Source organism: Heptranchias perlo, chromosome 4, assembly GCF_035084215.1.
Source record: "Heptranchias perlo isolate sHepPer1 chromosome 4, sHepPer1.hap1, whole genome shotgun sequence".
NCBI classification, from domain to species: domain Eukaryota; kingdom Metazoa; phylum Chordata; class Chondrichthyes; order Hexanchiformes; family Hexanchidae; genus Heptranchias; species Heptranchias perlo.
In genome coordinates, this window is record NC_090328.1 from 119919883 (window position 1) to 119937100 (window position 17218).

General features: G+C 45.1%; 1 protein-coding gene across 1 annotated transcript in view; it reads right to left on the minus strand.

Moving 5' to 3' along the window:
* LOC137320672 (protein shortage in chiasmata 1 ortholog) overlaps positions 1-17218 on the minus strand; it is a 60363-nt gene that overhangs the window by 1600 nt on the left and 41545 nt on the right. Inside the window, exon 17 of the mRNA XM_067982351.1 lies at positions 12203-13433. Coding sequence (XP_067838452.1) covers positions 12203-13433 — 1231 coding nt within the window. The remainder of the gene's footprint in view (positions 1-12202; positions 13434-17218) is intronic.

Here is a 17218-nt window from a genome sequence, read left to right on the forward strand (position 1 = left end):
ATTACGTTTACTCATTAAACTGTCTTTTGTGTCTTTAATACCTCCGTCAAAGATTTTACTTCAAGCTATTAGACTTTTTATTCATTCATGGGATGTAGGCGTCACTGGCAAGGTCAGCATTTATTGCCCATCCCTAATTGCCCTTGAGAAGGTGGTGGTGAGCCGCCTTCTTGAACCACTGCAGTCCATGTGGTAAAGGTATTCCCACAATGCTGCTGGGGTGGGAGTTCCAGGATTTTTACCCAGCAACAATGAAGGAACAGCGATATATTTCTAAGTCAGGATAATGTGTGACTTGGAGGGGAACATGCAGGTAGTGGTGTTCCCATGTGCCTGCTGCCCTTGTCTTTCTAGGTGGTAGAGTTTGCGGATTTGGGAGGTGCTGTCGAAGAAGCCTTGGCATGTTGTTGCAGTGCGTCTTGTAGATGATACACACTGTAGCCACAGTGCGCCAGTGGTGGAGGGAGTGAATGTTTAAGGTGGTGGTTGGGGTGCCAATCAAGCAGGCTGCTTTGTCCTGGATGGTGTTGAGCTTCTTGAGTGTTATTGGAGCTGCACTCATCCAGGCTAGTGGAGAGTATGCCATCACACTCCTGACTTGTAGATGGTGGCAAGGCTTTGTGGAGTCAGGAGGTGAGTCACTCGCTGCACAATACCCAGCCTCTGACCTGCTCTTGTAGCCATGGTATTTATGTGGCTGGTCCAGTTAAGTTTCTGGTCAATGGTGGCCCCCAGGATGTTGATGGTGGGGGATTTGGCGATGGTAATGTCGTTGAATGTCAAGGCAAGGTGGTTAGACACTCTCTTGTTGGAGATGGTCATTGCCTGGCACTTGTCTGGTGCGAATGTTATTTGCCACTTATCAGCCCAAGCATGGATGTTGTCCAGGTCTTGCTACCTGCGGGCATGGACTGCTTCATTATCTGAGGGATTGCGAATGGAACTGAACACTGCAATCATCAGCAAACATCCCCATTTCTGACTTTATGATGGAAGGAACGTCATTGATGAAGCAGCTGAAGATGGTTGAGCCTAGGACACTGCCCTGAGGAACTCCTGCAGCAATGTCCTGGGGCTGAGATGATTGGCTTCCAACAACCACTACCATCTTCCTTTGTGCTAGGTATGACTCCAGCCAATGGAGAGTTTTCCCCGATTCCCATTGACTTCAATTTTACTAGGGCTCCTTGATGCCACACTCGGTCAAATGCCCCTTTGATGTCAAGGGCAGTCACTTTCACATCACCTCTGGAATTCAGCTCTTTTGTCCATGTTTGAACCAAGGCTGTAATGAGACCATCTCAAAGACCAGGACTTCAACTGGATATTTTTACCTCATAACTCGGACAGAGCTTTCAACCATGTGTGCATTCAGAGCATGTGCATTTTGCAGAATTTCCCAGCATGTAACGTGTAGTCTAAGTATATGTAGTTTGTAGAATCTTCCAGCATGTGATCTGTGCAGAAACTTGAGTTGAAGTTGAGGGGCACCTCATCCTGTGAGGATTCAAGAGTTTCTTTCATTTTTCCAAAAGACTTCCCAAAAAAACTGGCTTTGATGCTGACCAGCAAAAAGAATTAAAGTTACTCAATATGACTTATATGTTGTGATTTTTTTTACTTGCCAGGAAATGATGTACAATGCAATGGCCTTGCAGGGAACTAATGCAATTCATTAAAAATGCAGCTGCTGGATTCACATATTGGAGATACTAACCTGCAACTGTAGGAATGTGAAAAATGCCTTTTAACAACTACACTACAATGTGCCTTAACCCCAGTCTCAGTTGAGCATCCTCTACTGCACTAGTGTGCAATATCTAATTCATACACAAATCAGCCTTGTGGCCTCTCCAATGCAAAGTCTGAAATGCAAATATGTATTTGCTTAGCACAGATACCACTGTACAAAGCAACTAATAGATAGGACATAAAAATCTATGTCTGGTACAGTTCCAAAAATTAACGTTCTAGGAGGCCCAGTAGCTCTAGCAGGAAAGTGCCAGACTTTTATTTCAAGGTTCTGAGTTTTAATCCTAGTCTGAATTGTCCAAATGCAAGTTTTGCTAAGCCTCTAAAGCAGTGTTACTAAAATTTAGCAACAGCCATAATACTAAAAGTTCATGCTGATGGTGTGCATATTTTGAGGAACAGGACTCAACAGCTTTCCTTGATCAACTGAGATGAGGCATAGGAGTTTCTCGTCTCAGCTGATCAAGGGAGCTGATGTTCTGGATTTCTTGCCCTTGTTGGAAGGTAACTGAAAGGGTAAATAGTAATCCATTATGTAACTTAGTTATTTTATTCAGGAGAAACTTCTTTACCCAGAGTAGTGAGAATGTGGAACTCGCTACCACCACGAATAGTTGAGGCGAATAACATAGATGCATTTAAGGGGAAACTAGAGATGATGGAGAAAGGAATAGAAGGTTATGCTGATAGGGTTAGATGAAGAGGAGTGGGAGGAGGCTTGTGTGGAGCATAAACATCAGCATGAACCAGTTGGGCCAAATGGCCTGTTTCTGTGCTGTACATTCTATGTAATTCTAAGTAATATGTAATTCTTCAAACTTACTTTGAAATCAGTACTTGGCAGAAACTGAAAGTAGACAATACCCAGCCTTCGACTGCTCTCCAAAAACATAAACATTAATCCCATATACTTCAGAATAGATGTGCTGACACTTGCCCTACATTGCTCCAGTGTGTTCACTACATTTGATTCTTCAACCAATTTTGATATTACCACAACAAACAAATGAACTTTTAACACTTACATAATCTCTCTATTTGCCAGATGGTAGCAGTACATTATACAACAGGCAATTTAGCGAGATGTTGCTTAACAATAGATTTAGCCAAAACTTTGTTTCTATGAGAGATAAATCAAAATGTCTTGATAGCCTTGAAATTGCCCACATAGTAGGAGATGATAAGATCCATTCAATGGAACAATTGGATGTGGTATCAAGTAGAACGAAGAAATAAGATTCCTGAAATGAGTGGAACTGTGAAATAAATTCAGGGAGGAATTTAAGATGAGGCTTGAGAAAAGTTCTCTCCTAATGTGAGATAAGGTGGAGCGGTCCACCATCAGGATTTGCCATTCACTCATTCTTCAAGTGAATCAAGACTATGAATGCGGTTATTGTACAAATCAGAAACTTAAAAGATTCCGAGACACCTTCGGCAGCAGGATTTAACAGTTCAATAAGGGAATACCATGTTTTAGGAATGACGCAGTATATCTGAAACTTGCACTGCCACATATTTTGTTGTATTCAACAAATTCAATAAAATTTAGATTTTTTTTAAGTCGTTGATTTTTTTACCGAGAGCTCCATCAGCAATAAAATATGAAAACTATGTTGCTAGTTTGAGGATTTACTTTGAGAAAGGATGATGGCAGTGATGTGGATCTAAAGGGAAAATTGGATCTATCTATCTATACTAGCAGATCTCTCATGGTGTTATGCTTAATTGGATGATGAACTGTTATATAAAGAACAGCAGTGTTAAACCACATAATGCACAATGTATTATTCTATTGCTAAGTTGGAGCGTTGTCCTTTTAAGGTCGCAAGCTCAGGCGCCTGGTCGCGGCACCCAGCATTAAGTGATGGACTTTCTCATTTTTAAGATTTTGCATCTATAATGAAAGGTGATGTCTGGAGTGTGATGGACATAATGTGCACTAAATGTAATGTTTGGCAGCAGAGGGATTTAGGGAGGGATTTCCAGAGAATGGAGCCTAGGCAGCTGAATCATGAACACCAATGGTGGGATGAAGGAAGGGGGCAGAGGCCAGAGTCAGAGGAACTTAAGAGTTCTTGGGGAGCTATTGGGCTGGAGGAGGTTACAGAGAAAGGGAGGGAAAAGGCAATGAAGGGATTAAAATATGAGGATGGAATTTTTAAATTGGAGGCTTTGGGGGACTGGGAGCCAATGCAGGTCAGCAAGGACTGGGGTGATGGATGAGTGGGACTTGGTGTGGGATATGGTATGTGCAGAAGAGTTTTGGATGAGCTGAAGTTTATGGAGGGTGAAGGATGGGAGGCCAGCCAGGGGAGCATTGGAATAGTCAAGTCTGGGGGTGATAAAGGTATAGGTGAGGGTTTCAGCAGCAGACAGGCTGAGGCAGGTGCGGGGACGGGCAATGTTACAGACGTGGAAGTAGGTGATCTTTGTGACAGAGAGCATATGGGGTCAGTAGCTCAGCTCGGAGTCAAATAGAACATTGAGGTTGCGAACAGTCTGGGTCAACCTGAGACAGTAGATGGGGAGGGGTATGGAATCGGTGGAGTTTGTGACGGAGGCTGAAGACGATGGCTACAATCTCCCCAATGTTTAAATGGACGAAACTGCTGCTCATCCAGGACTGGATGTTGGACAAGCTCAGAGACAGTGGAGGGATTGGGAAAGGCAGATCTGGATGTCTCCAGCGATGATGTCAAGTGGTGAGTATTCAATCATAATCCTGACTTGAACCTTGCAGATGGTGGACAGGCTTTGAGGGGTCAGGAAGTGACCCCTCAAAAAACCCAGCCTCTTCTCTGGTCTTGTAGCCATAGTTTTGATATGGTTGGTCCAGTTAAGCTTCTGGTCAATAGTGAACTCCAAGATATTGATGGTTGGGGACGCAGCAATGATGGTGCTATTGAGGATTAGGGGAGACAGCTGAGCTTTCTCTTGCTTGAAATGGATATCACCTGGCAGTTAAGTGCAATGTTACTGGCAACTTGTCAGCCCAAGCCCATGTTATCCAAGTCCTGCTATAGGCTGCTTCAATATCTAAGGAGTTGTGAATGGTGCTGAACAGTGTGGAACCATCAGCAAACTACACAACCCCTGACTTACAATGGACAGAACATCATTGATAAAGCAGCTGCAGCAGGTTGGGTTGTGGGCACTTGCTTGAGGAACTCCAGCAATGATGAATTTGTGTTGTGATGATTGCCCTTCGATAACTGCAACCCTCCACTCTCCAGAAACTTTAAAATACCAAGATTCCCACTGTTAGTCAGAAAGTTCCCCAGCTAATGCGGTGAACCCTTGAACCCATTAAGGAAATCTCACCTCTGTTCCAAGTAAAGCCGCATTACCAGCTGTGTCCAGGAGTGGTTAAGAACTTAAGAAAGCACTTGCACATGTATATGTATCTATCTATATGTATGTATATATAGTGCCTTATCACATCTTCAGGGAGCCCGTAATGTTTTACAGCCCGTGCAGTGCAGTCACTATTGTTATGTAGGCAAACATGCCAGCCAATTTACACACAACTAAGACTCACAAACAGCAAAATGAATGACTGACCAGATAACAGGTTAGAGATTTGACGAACCCATTCAGGCTGGTGGAAGTGTGCGGGGCGGGATTTCCATATAATACTTTTGACCTGATGCTGACCCTGTCCCAAATCCTGGGGGTGGGGGTGGTCATTAGAATAATTGAGGCAGGTGCCTATGCCTGTAGCATACCCTAGAGGCGCCCACCCCAAGGAGCAGCTCCCTCCTGCACGGGGAGGGGGTCGCTTCTAGGCCCAAATCAAGCTGAAGTACATTGCTCACAATTTTTAAAAATTCTCCTCAGGGAACAGATGACCCTCGGGGCATTAAGTAGGCTCACAACAGAACCTATACCTGCTCTCAGCAGATATATGTCCCACTGGTCCTATTAGGGTTGTGCTAGGTGAACTTCTTGGGGTACTTCCATACACATCCCCACAGCTGCTCCATAATGTTACAGCAGCAGGCCTAGGAAGCATCTTCAATGAGGCAGATTGTGTCCCCCATCATTCCCCACCGGACTCATACTCCACTTCTGCCACCCCGGGTCACAGAATTTTTACCCTATTCTGTTTACGATCATGTTCCCTTCTCCTCTTCAAAAAGTCCTATGAATCTGTTACATCCACCTGAGCTGGCAGACGGCGCCTCACTATATTGGGGCAGAAATTGCTTGGAACGATGAACCAACAGTGCTCGCTGCTCCATAGATTTATACTAACCCACTAACTTATGCGGTCTTTACTTTGGGCACTTCCTTGAATAGGAAGCGGAGAAGAGACCAGAGTCAGTTCAAGCGAAGCTAGGACCTGTGGGAGAAGCGAGAGGATCGATCTCTCCTCTCGGCCCATCAGATCGCAACATTTTTGACAAGCTGCGAAACGGTCTCTGCAGGCTTCCAACATGAAAACCAGGAAGTGAAAGGTACAACATTAAAATCATTGTAAAAAGTTATAGATAGCGAAAAAGAGAGGGTAAGAAATAATTGGATAAAAGACAGAAGGGAAAAGTACAAAAATAATTTTTTTTAATTAAATTTTTTTTTAAATGACCAAAAACTATTAAAATAAGGAGTAATGAGACTCCACATTTTTAGAAGTTAATTTTTAGTTGTTTGGCAGTCATTAAGGCTTACTGCACTATTAAAACTTATTTTAGACCTGGTATTTTTAAGCATACCTGTTTTGTGACGATATTAGTTACTTTCCAGCTGGACAGTTGAGCAAGTTTGCGCTTTTTCAATGATTTCACTGATTGCAGCCGGCGATCTCCCTTGAATTTGAAGCTGTCATATCGCTGGTGAACCAGTAGGAGCAAACAACGTACAAACACCGGAACTTGCTCCTCCATTTCACCACTAACAACGGTCAACGCTGTTGAGCTCAACATTATTTTGCAAGCAACTTCTACCCCAATGTTTCATCCAGAGATGGCACCTCCAACAGTACAGCACTTCTTCAGTATTGCAAGTGTCATCCTAGACCATATGCTCAAACCTGCAGTGGAACTGGAACCTGCAATCTTCTGACTCAACGTGAGAGCACTACCAACTGAGCCAAGCTGAGCAGGACAGTTTTTAAAAATGCACTTAAGCAACTTAAAGTCGATATCTGATCATGGTGAAAAACCAGATTTACCTACAGCTTGGAGATCTGGAGGTAGGGGTGGTGGTAGAGAGATGGTAGCAATGGGGTGAGGGGAAATGGGGAGCAGGGAGGAAAAATGCCACTGCAAGAGATAGGCAGCCTAAGGCCATCGTGCATTCCTGGCCATGTTCAGGAATCAGCTTTAAGTTGCTTAAGTGCATTTTTGAAAGCTGGCCTGCACAAGGCCACTGCAGGGCAGTCCAGGGCTTTGATAGCAGTGGAGTGATCCTGGGCTTTTTTTTTTATTCGCTGGCGAGACCGGCATTTATTGCCCATCCCTAATTGCCCTTGAGAAGGTGGTGGTGAGCCGCCTTCTTGAACCGCTGCAGTCCGTGTGGTGAAGGTTCTCCCACAGTGCTGTTAGGAAGGGAGTTCCAGGATTTTGACCCAGCGACGATGAAGGAACGGCGATATATTTCCAAGTTGGGATGATGTGTGGCTTGGAGGGGAACGTGCAGATGGTGCTGTTCCCATGTGTCTGCTGCCCTTGCCCTTCTAAGTGGTAGAGGTCGCGGGTTTGGGAGGTGCTGTCGAAGAAGCCTTGGCGAGGTGCTGCAGTGCATCCTGTGGATGGTACACACTGCAGCCACAGTGCGCCGGTGGTGAAGGGAGTGAATGTTTAGGGTGGTGGAAGGAGTGCCAATCAAGCAGGCTGCTTTGTCCTGGATGGTGTCGAGCTTCTTGAGTGTTGTTGGAGCTGCACTCATCCAGGCAAGTGGAGAGTATTCCATCACACTCCTGACTTGTGCCTTGTAGATGGTGGAAAGGCTTTGGGGAGTCAGGAGGTGAGTCACTCGCCGCAGAATACCCAGCATCTGACCTGCTCTTATAGCCACAGTATTTATATGGCTAGTCCAGTTAAGTTTCTGGTCAATGGTGACCCCCAGGATGTTGATGGTGGGGGATTCGGCGATGGTAATGCCGTTGAATGACAAGGGGAGGTGGTTAGACTCTCTCTTGTTGGAGATGGTCATTGCCTGGCACTTGTCTGGCGCGAATGTTGTCCAGGTCTTGCTGCATGTGGGCTCGGACTGCTTCATTATTTGAGGGGTTGCGAATGGAACTGAACACTGTGCAATCATCAGCTTTGATAGCACTGGGGTGATCCTGGGCTTTGCTGGCACTGGGGTGATCCTGGGCTTTGATGGCACTCGGGTGATCCTGGGCTTTCCTGGCACTCGGGTGATCCTGGGCTTTCCTGGCACTCGGGTGATCCTGGGCTTTCCTGGCACTCGGGTGATCCTGGGCTTTGATGGCACTGGGGTGATCCTGGGCTTTGATGGCACTCGGGTGATCCTGGGCTTTGATGGCACTGGGTGATCCTGGGCTTTGATGGCACTGGGGTGATCCTGGGCTTTGATGGCACTGGGGTGATCCTGGGCTTTGATGGCACTCGGGTGATCCTGGGCTTTGATGGCACTGGGTGATCCTGGGCTTTGATGGCACTGGGGTGATCCTGGGCTTTGATGGCACTGGGTGATCCTGGGCTTTGATGGCACTGGGGTGATCCTGGGCTTTGACTGCACTGGGGTGGATCTGCTGAGGTTTGGCAGCATGGGGGTGGTCCTTTGGTCTACCATCACTATGAAAGGAGAACTTAGAATTTGGCAGAGAGGAACTTGAGGCTTGGCAGAATTGGGGAGGGGCAAAATTGTGGTTCAGGTCGGTGGATTCCTGATGTCTGTCAGTGGTGCGAGGAGGGTCCTGGGTCTGGCACAACTGCTTGTAAGTTTCTAGATGTCTCAAACACTGAATTCAGTGTTTCATGATTAGTTCCTGCACATGAACACTTCTGCCCATCCCAGCTGTGTTGAACCAACAGTTTAGGGGCATGTCTAGGGGGATTCCTAAGCTAACCCAGCAACCCACAGATGTGCCCCAAATGGCCCAGTGAGACTTACACGTGTGAAATATGTATTTTCTGATGTTTTTATTTTGTTTAAAACCATATTTAAACATTAGAAATTCCAGTTACTGAGAAAAAATGGCAAACTAAACTTTTTTTCAAAAAACATTTTAAGTGATTTAAGTGGTTTACCTCTTTTTTTCTTGACTGGTCCTGACTAGTTTTTCAGGATTGGTTGCTTTCATCGGCCCTTTGTAGTTTCTCAGTGTCAGTTTTCTAGCAGCTTACCTTGCTTTTGACTCATGTGGACCCTGCTTCTTCAGTTCTGATTTTCTGTTGTTTTACTTTGTGTGATAGCAAAGGTACAATAATGGGAAATAAATGTGGCAAGGAGAGGTGGAAGTAAATGGTTTTTATGATAAAGGGAAAATGGGGTTGGAAACTGTGGGTGTCAAACAGTCTGGCTCGTCCTGAAACAGCGGCCAGGAAGAGGGACAGAGTTAGTGGCAAGGAAGTGGAGTTTGGCGGCTGAAGCAAGAGAGGTAGTGGGGAGGTAAAGCTGGATGTCATCGGTGTACATGTGGAAGCTGACCCCATGTCTGCAGATGATGTCACTACTGGACAACATGTAGATGAGGAAGAGGAAGAGGCCAAGGATGAATCCTTGGGGGACTCTATGGGTGACAATGTGGGCATGGGAAGAGAAGCCATTGCTACAGATAGTCTGGCTACAATCAGATTTGCACACTATTTTAATTTTTTTCCCCCTGCTCATCATGGTGATAGTGGTGGAGCATGAAATAATTTCAGACCCATCAGTGCGAACATTATGTAATATCCAATCAGATATAGAACAGCTAGATGAAGAGTAAAGATCCCACTACTTCGCCCAATGTGCTTCGGCCCCAAATGGAATTTTTCCCATTTCTCACACCAATTATTCTCAGGCCTGTCTGTGTGGCAGTGCCAATTAATGCCAAATGAGGGACAGTTTTGTCCTAAAGACCTGTGTTCACTAGCAACTGGATGAAGACCGCCTAAATCCAATTTGCAAAGGGCCCTTACAGCCAGCAGACAGCAGTTCTGCAGTTCAGGGAGAAGGTCAGTCCAGGGTTTAATAGCACCAAAGGGGGTTGCCCTGAAGTGCATCAGCTGTGCAGTGTGTAGCCAGGGGCTTCATAATATTGCAGTTTAGCAGCACAAAAAAAAAGTAATGGGGTTTTGGCAGCATTGAGTGGGTGGTCCTGGGGTTTTGCAGCGAACGGGTGGCAGTCCTTCAGTTTTGTAGCATTGGGACGAGCGTCTGAGAGTTTGGAGGAACTTGAAAGGTTTCTGGGCTTGGCAGCACTGCAGAGAGGGAATTTGGCCTCCAGCAGAACAAGGGGTTGGACTGGGTCCTGGGATCTAGAAACATTGGTTGTGGAGTCCTAGGGTCTCTCAGCAGTGAGAAGTAGTGCAGAATCACTGGGGAAGTTGTTCAAATCTGGCAGAATTAGACCAGTAAATGCCATGGGCTGGTAGTACTGCAGCAGGGGGAACCAAAGGTCTGAGAGAGCTGGGGCAAGGAAGGGATGGGGGATCTGCCAACACAGGGAGGATCCTCCCAGGGCCTGGCAGCACAGGGAGAGGGGGCAGAGAGCCATTACTCCCCCAAACGCCCCCCCCCCCGCCCCCGCCCCCAGTCTCCTGTAACCTACCTGTCCTAGTGTTACCTTGCAACCAAGGATCACTCTTTCATCTGATATCCGCAATCACTCCTGGTCTACCCTTCTCCCTCTCACCAATATCCTCTCTTGCTGTTGATTGGTACCCTCTTGCTGGATAGGTAGCTGGTACCAAGGAGCAGCGAGGTAGGAGAAGAGTGGAAGGAGAATGGCAACAACGGAGGTAGGAGGTCACTTGAGAGATGGGAGGGATAGATCAGATCGAGGAGGCAGTTCTGGTGTCTGATAATATATTGAGGAATGAAGATAGGCAACACTGGAGGCTGTTGGTCTTCATTCTGCACCTGCCCCATCCCTTCCTCTCCCCACATGTACTTAGCAGGAACTAATCAGATGTGAGATTAAGGGGTGATTCGATGTGACACTGGTCACATCATCTTGCACTAGACTGACAGTACATTCGACACCCTCCACTTCAGCTCTGACTTGACTCCTAGCTGCCCAGTTTCCCTCATCTCAGCCCCAATGCTAGGTCCTAGTTGCCCATTCCCCAGGATCTGGCCCATTTCTTTTTCCCAGACCCATGCTGCCCTGCTCTTTCTCAATCCTCTCCTCCCTCTTACATCCCAACTCAAATTTCTACTTCAACGTTATGCTTTCCAGTGTGGGAGGAGGGGGGTACAGGGACCTGAAGGACAGCGGCTCCTGCTTTTGAAGAGTTCAGCATTGCGAGTTTTCTTAAAGCACTTCAGTGAAAGAGATATCCAGACCAGGATTCAGGCGCATGTCACCTCCCCCCACTCCCCACCCGACTTCCTGCAAACCAGGGTTGCTCAACTTTACTGGAAAAGGTTTAAAAAAATAAACCAGACAGGTAGAAATGGCAGATGCTGTCTGGGATGGTGCTGGGAACAAACTCCTGATCTGTAATCTGACTGGTGTTTTTATGGTACTTGGACTCTTTCAAAATAAGTTTCAGGAATACCCAAGGAGGCTCACATCTGCCCCAGGATCTCTAGGGGAGGCGAGAAAAAGGGACAGAATGAAGAGACATACAGAAGGGAAGAAAAACATATGGAGAGTAATTGTGCGACAGACATTCAGACAGATTGTGAGTCATTCAGAAAATGAAGACGCCAGGGGGAAGAAGTAACTTACAGAAAGATTGGAAGATAAAAAGTTAGAAAGAGAGTTGGAGACCAACATAAAAATAGAAACAAGAGAAAATGTGAGACCCAGAGAGAGAAACAGAAGGCAGAAAGATTGGAAGACAAACAGAAAGAGGTGAATACAGAGTTAAAGTGGGAGGTCTTTAAGATTATGAAGGGTTTGATAGGGTAGACGTAGAGAAAATGTTTCCACTTGTGGGGGAGTTCAAAACAAGAGGTCATAAATTTAAAATCGCTAATGAATCCAATAGGGAATTTAGAAGAAACTTCTTTATCCAAACAACATTAAGAATGTGGAATGTGCTACCACATGGAGTAGTTGAAGCAAATAGCATAGATGCATTTAAGGGGAAACTAGATAAGCATGAGGGAAAAAGAAATAGAAGGGTATACTGATAGGTTTAGATGAAGTAGGGAAGGAGGAGGCTCATGTGGAGCATAAATGCTAGCATAGACCAGTTGGGCCAAATGGCCTGTTTCTGTGCTGTAGTTTCGACATGAGCATGGTTACAATAAGTCAGATATATTTTATTTTTATGAGAGCAACACCAAAGATATCAATTATCATAAAAGTAAATAAAGCGCTTACCTGGTGAAGTTGCTGAATATGTATAAAATGCCGCTGTATCAGATAAAGTTTCCTCTATGTTAGTTGACGGTGACTGTATCCACTCATTCACTTTTGTCCCAGAGTATCGTCTTTTCTTTCCTTTTCTTCTTCTAATTGAATCATGATCAAAGGCCTGTTCTTCTACAATTTCATTGCAATAATCAGTTGCTTTAAGGGGAAAATAAGCACTACTACAAATGTCAGGCTTGTCAACATATGTATACTCACTATTAAGTGAATCATAATCTGTAAATTTAGGTTTAATGTATGCCATCTGTTCACGATTAGTCCTTACAGCTCTATTACGTTGCTGACAGAGAGGGTCACTGAACGGGTAAAATGAATCATCCAAATATTTTCCAGATAAGGCTGGGAAAATCTGATGAGATAGTATTGGATGATATGTCTCGACCGATTCGTTCTGCATTGTTGTAAGGTCATTGGCCTCGCTTCTCAACTCATAGTGAAGAACACCCACATCCTGCTGAGGAAAGAAGCCATACTGTGTATTACTGCTGGCTTTCGTACCCATCACCTCTTTTGCTCTGTTTTGGTACTTATGTTCTGTAGTGTATGAGTGTTCACCCGTGTAAAACTGTTCCACTGAGGGCATTTTGCTCTTTTCAAAATAAATGTCAGTCTCCCCAAGATCTGAGCTATTCTTTAATGCTAAATGACTCAGATGATCAAATAACATATTGCTCAGTGGTTCTATTTGGTGAGATTTTACAACTGGAATAGTATTCTCAGAGCCTGAAGGGTCCCGATACTGCACTTCCACATTATAACCAGAACTTTCAGGACAATGAGGTAGACCATCGTTCTCATTTATCAGATTTTCTGCCATTTGTCTCACTTCTGCTTGCATGTGATCATTCAACTGGTAGCATGGTGAAAGGGTAGTAGCCCAGGTTTCAAAAACTGGTCTAAAATTCTGAGGTTGTGTATCCGAAAAAACTTTCCCAGACTCCCATAGATCCCTTGGTCCATGAAAATTAATCATTTCCAGGTCTTCCGATTCTTTAGGTCTATCTTTGGTAGAGTGAATACTCCTCAATATTTCATAGTCTGGGTACAGCTGATGGTCAACAATTTCAGTCATGGGAGGTGTAAAGCTTAACTCAGCTCTTTCAGAAGGCAATTCCTCTTGTGATTTTCTTGATTCCTGTGATGAGCTAAGCCTGTGCAACGCAGTAATCTCACTGAAAAGCTAGAACAACAATTTTCATTACAAATACACTGGATGAAGAATAAGTGAGTTCCAAGGAAATTAAAAAGCACAATTGAAGCACTGGGAACATCTTAATCATAACACAGACCTGAGTGGTCTGTGACCTGATTCCCAACATTTGTGTAGTTGTCATTAAACTCCCTGGTGTCATTTTTTACTTTGTGTAATGATACTTTCAAAAATCTACAAATTATAAAATCATAAAAAGTAAAAAAAAAATTTCTAGCGTGAAAGAAAGTAGCCCGTGTAGTTTTCTTGTCTACAAATGACTACAATATCCTGGACCTTGATAGTTTTTTTGGATGATTTGCTCTCAAGCAGAAAATGGCAGTCCAGACATTGGGCCGGAAATTGCTCCGACCGGCGTGGCAAAGTCCGCAGCAACCCGTACGAATAAAATGAACGAATTTAACTTACCCTGTATCCATGGCGTGGAATTGCTTGAATTGAGAAGCTGGAAATAAATCGCGAGATCAGGCCAGCCTTGAAGGGCGTGGATTGCTGCGCGTAGCAAATGGCTGTAAGTATGGAAGCCCCGCCCACAAGCAGGCAAGTAAAACTCATTCATTTCCAATGGATTCAGCGGCAGTTGGAGAGGACGCCATTACGGAGTGGCGTCCTCAGGTAAGCAATTTCTGGCCCATTAAGACTACTTTGGATGGTAGTAACATTATTTATCATATTCCAACATATGTATAACATATCAGTAAATATTTTACACTGGTAGAATAAAAACATCAATTTTGCCAATTATTATGGATTGGGGTAATACAATTGAATTGTATAATACTGTAAATTTCTAACTGATACATGATGTTCTTCTTTGCTGTTATAAATCAGACTTGATTGGGACTTAATCTACATTTTCAGACTAAAATCAATGCAGTCAAAATTATTTTTCTGTCATTTTGTTCTATTCAACAGTTTACAAAGCACTGGCGATGAGCTTTGGGAGGACCTGGCATCGGAATGATGGCACTCAAGTTGGAGGCCTACTGTAGAAAGGCCTTGAAATAAATTGAGATTTCTGAAAGGCAATTATATACCACAATATACAGGATATTTGCTGGTTTCATACCAGAATGGTAAGCAGATTTTCTACAGAGCTAATCCTCTTTGACAACTGTTCCAATTCAACTACATAATATTACGCAAAATGACGTTACCAGGTTGCAAATTGGCATGGATATTGTTAAAAGTTACATGAAGAAGGTCCATATCCACCTTCAGCAGGTTATATCGAAGATTCAGCCTCTGTTTCTTCGTGTTGCTGTGCGCCCCTCTCTGTTTCCACAGACCCTAAAGATGAACCTGTGGAAGATCTAGCAATAGCTGAAAGGTCTTTCTACCATTTGCAAGAACAGTATGGACACTGTTCCCTTACTGTTTCATCAATATCATCATGTAAGACTGTTTTAGTTTCAGGGATGGACACAACTGAGCTCAATGAAGCAACTCATATATGGTACAAGAAGGATGTAGACAAGCCACAGGTTACTGCCACAGAATTCAGAGAGGTACAGAGTAATGTTGGCCGGAGACTGCAAAAACCTATTGAGGTTAATTCGAAGTGCTAACAAAGACACTGACCTTTTGAACTGAGGTGACCTGGAGTTCAGTCACTGGTCTGAACTGGCCAGAACCGGTTTGAATTTGTTCCGCTTCTTAGAGAGACAAAGGAACGGTGATGCTACCTAGGCCCTTGGAACAGAGCCAATCAGGGGATGACATCGATCACTCCAGCAACTTTGAGCCAACCAGAGAAGACAGCATCATTCGAAAAGACAGACTTGGGGAATAAAACTGAAGAATTGCTGGTTTGGTCCCAGTGTGTGTCTTTGTTTGTTTGTGAGCGAGAGAGAGAGAGAGAGTGTGTGTGTGTGTGTGTGTGTTTGTTTTTGTTGGTGTGTGTCTGTCTGTGAGGGAGACTCTGGAGACTAACCCTCGTGGAAGTGAATACCTTGCGTCAGGGACGTAAAGACTGCGTCCGGGACGTGGAGACGACGTCGGGAGTAAGAGGGAGAATTGCCTGGCCAGCAGTGTCTCTCCTTTCCGGGTAATATAATATCCTTGCTATTCTGTGACCACTCTGGGAGTGTTGTCAGGAAAACCTAGTGGGTGTGCGTTTAAAGCCTAATACTCGGGGAGTATTAATAGAGAAACCTAGTGGGTGTGCGTTTAAAGCCGAATACTCAGGGAGTGTTATCGGAGAAGCCTAGTGGGTGTGCGTTTAAATCCTAGTTTGAGTATAAACCTGTATAACCTGCTGTAAACTACATGCCTATATCTAACTAGACGTATAAGCGGGATGTACATGATCTAATAACGTCAATAAAGCGAATTGAGAATTAAGAGAGAATTGACTCTTCCTCTGTGTACTAAGCCAAAACCATTAACCGGTGAACTTCCGGTCGACAGTAGTTTATAATGTAGTTCAAGTTCAGCAGAGCAACATGGACACAGGACTTGATTCACGTAAATCAATGACTTCACAAGTTGAACAGACATTTGGGTAAATTTTGCGAGACCTCATGCTGTCTGCTGAGAGGGCCTTGCACATTGCCAGTGCATATCAGAAAATCAGGGCAGTGCACCCACAGTATTACAATATGCGCTGGCTGCATGCAAGACCCAGCTGATGGCATGGAGTCTTGCAAAGTTTAGCCTATTATGAGTAATCCTTTCAAACTTTTTGTACTCTGGCAACGGCTTATCTTTCCACTCCTACAATGTCACCTCCAGAGACCCAAGGATCCATCCTTGGCCTCCTCCTCTTCATTTTTTAAAAATATTCGTTCATGGGATGTGGGCGCCGCTGGTGAGGCCGGCATTTATTGCCCATCCCTAATTGCCCTTGAGAAGGTGGTGGTGAGCCGCCTTCTTGAACCGCTGCAGTCCGTGTGGTGAAGGTTCTCCCACAGTGCTGTTAGGACGGGAGTTCCAGGATTTTGCCCCAGCGACGATGAAGGAACGGCGAAATATTTCCAAGTTGGGATGGTGTGTGACTTGGAGGGGAACGTGCAGGTGGTGTTGTTCCCATGTACCTGCTGCTCTTGTCCTTCTAGGTGGTAGAGGTCGCGGGTTTGGGAGGTGCTGTCGAAGAAGCCTTGGTGAGTTGCTGCAGTGCATCCTGTGCGCCGGTGGTGAAGAGAGTGAATGTTAAAGGTGGTGGATGAGGTGCCAATCATGCGGGCTGCTTTGTCCTGGATGGTGTCGAGCTTCTTCAGTGTTGTTGGAGCTGCACTCATCCAGACAAGTGGAGAGTATTCCATCACACTCCTGACTTGTGCCTTGTAGATGGTGGAAAGGCTTTGGGGAGTCAGGAGGTGAGTCACTCGTCGCAGAATACCCAGCCTCTGACCTGCTCTTGCAGCCACAGTATTTATACGGCTGGTCCCAGTGTGGGAAACAGTCCCATGTTGATCCAAAATCACACACAGTCCCTTAATCAGGTCAGTTAATGACCTGAAATACCTAAATAAATACTTTCAAGTGGCATCCCACTGGCTTTAATTGCCTGCGGGATTCCCACCAGCGGGGGCTGCGCGCGCACGCCGGCGCGTCAGCGGGGAACCCGGAAGTGCGCGGGTTCAGTGCGGGCTCCGGTCCAGCTCCGGGATTCTCCGATTTTCGGAGCCCCCCCGCCAGGAACGCACCTGATAGCGGGTGCTAAAATGACGCCCATTATGTCACCTGTGTTTTGTTGACTGTTAGAAAAGTTCAATGCTAATGGCTTATGCATGTGAGATATCAATTCTAATTTC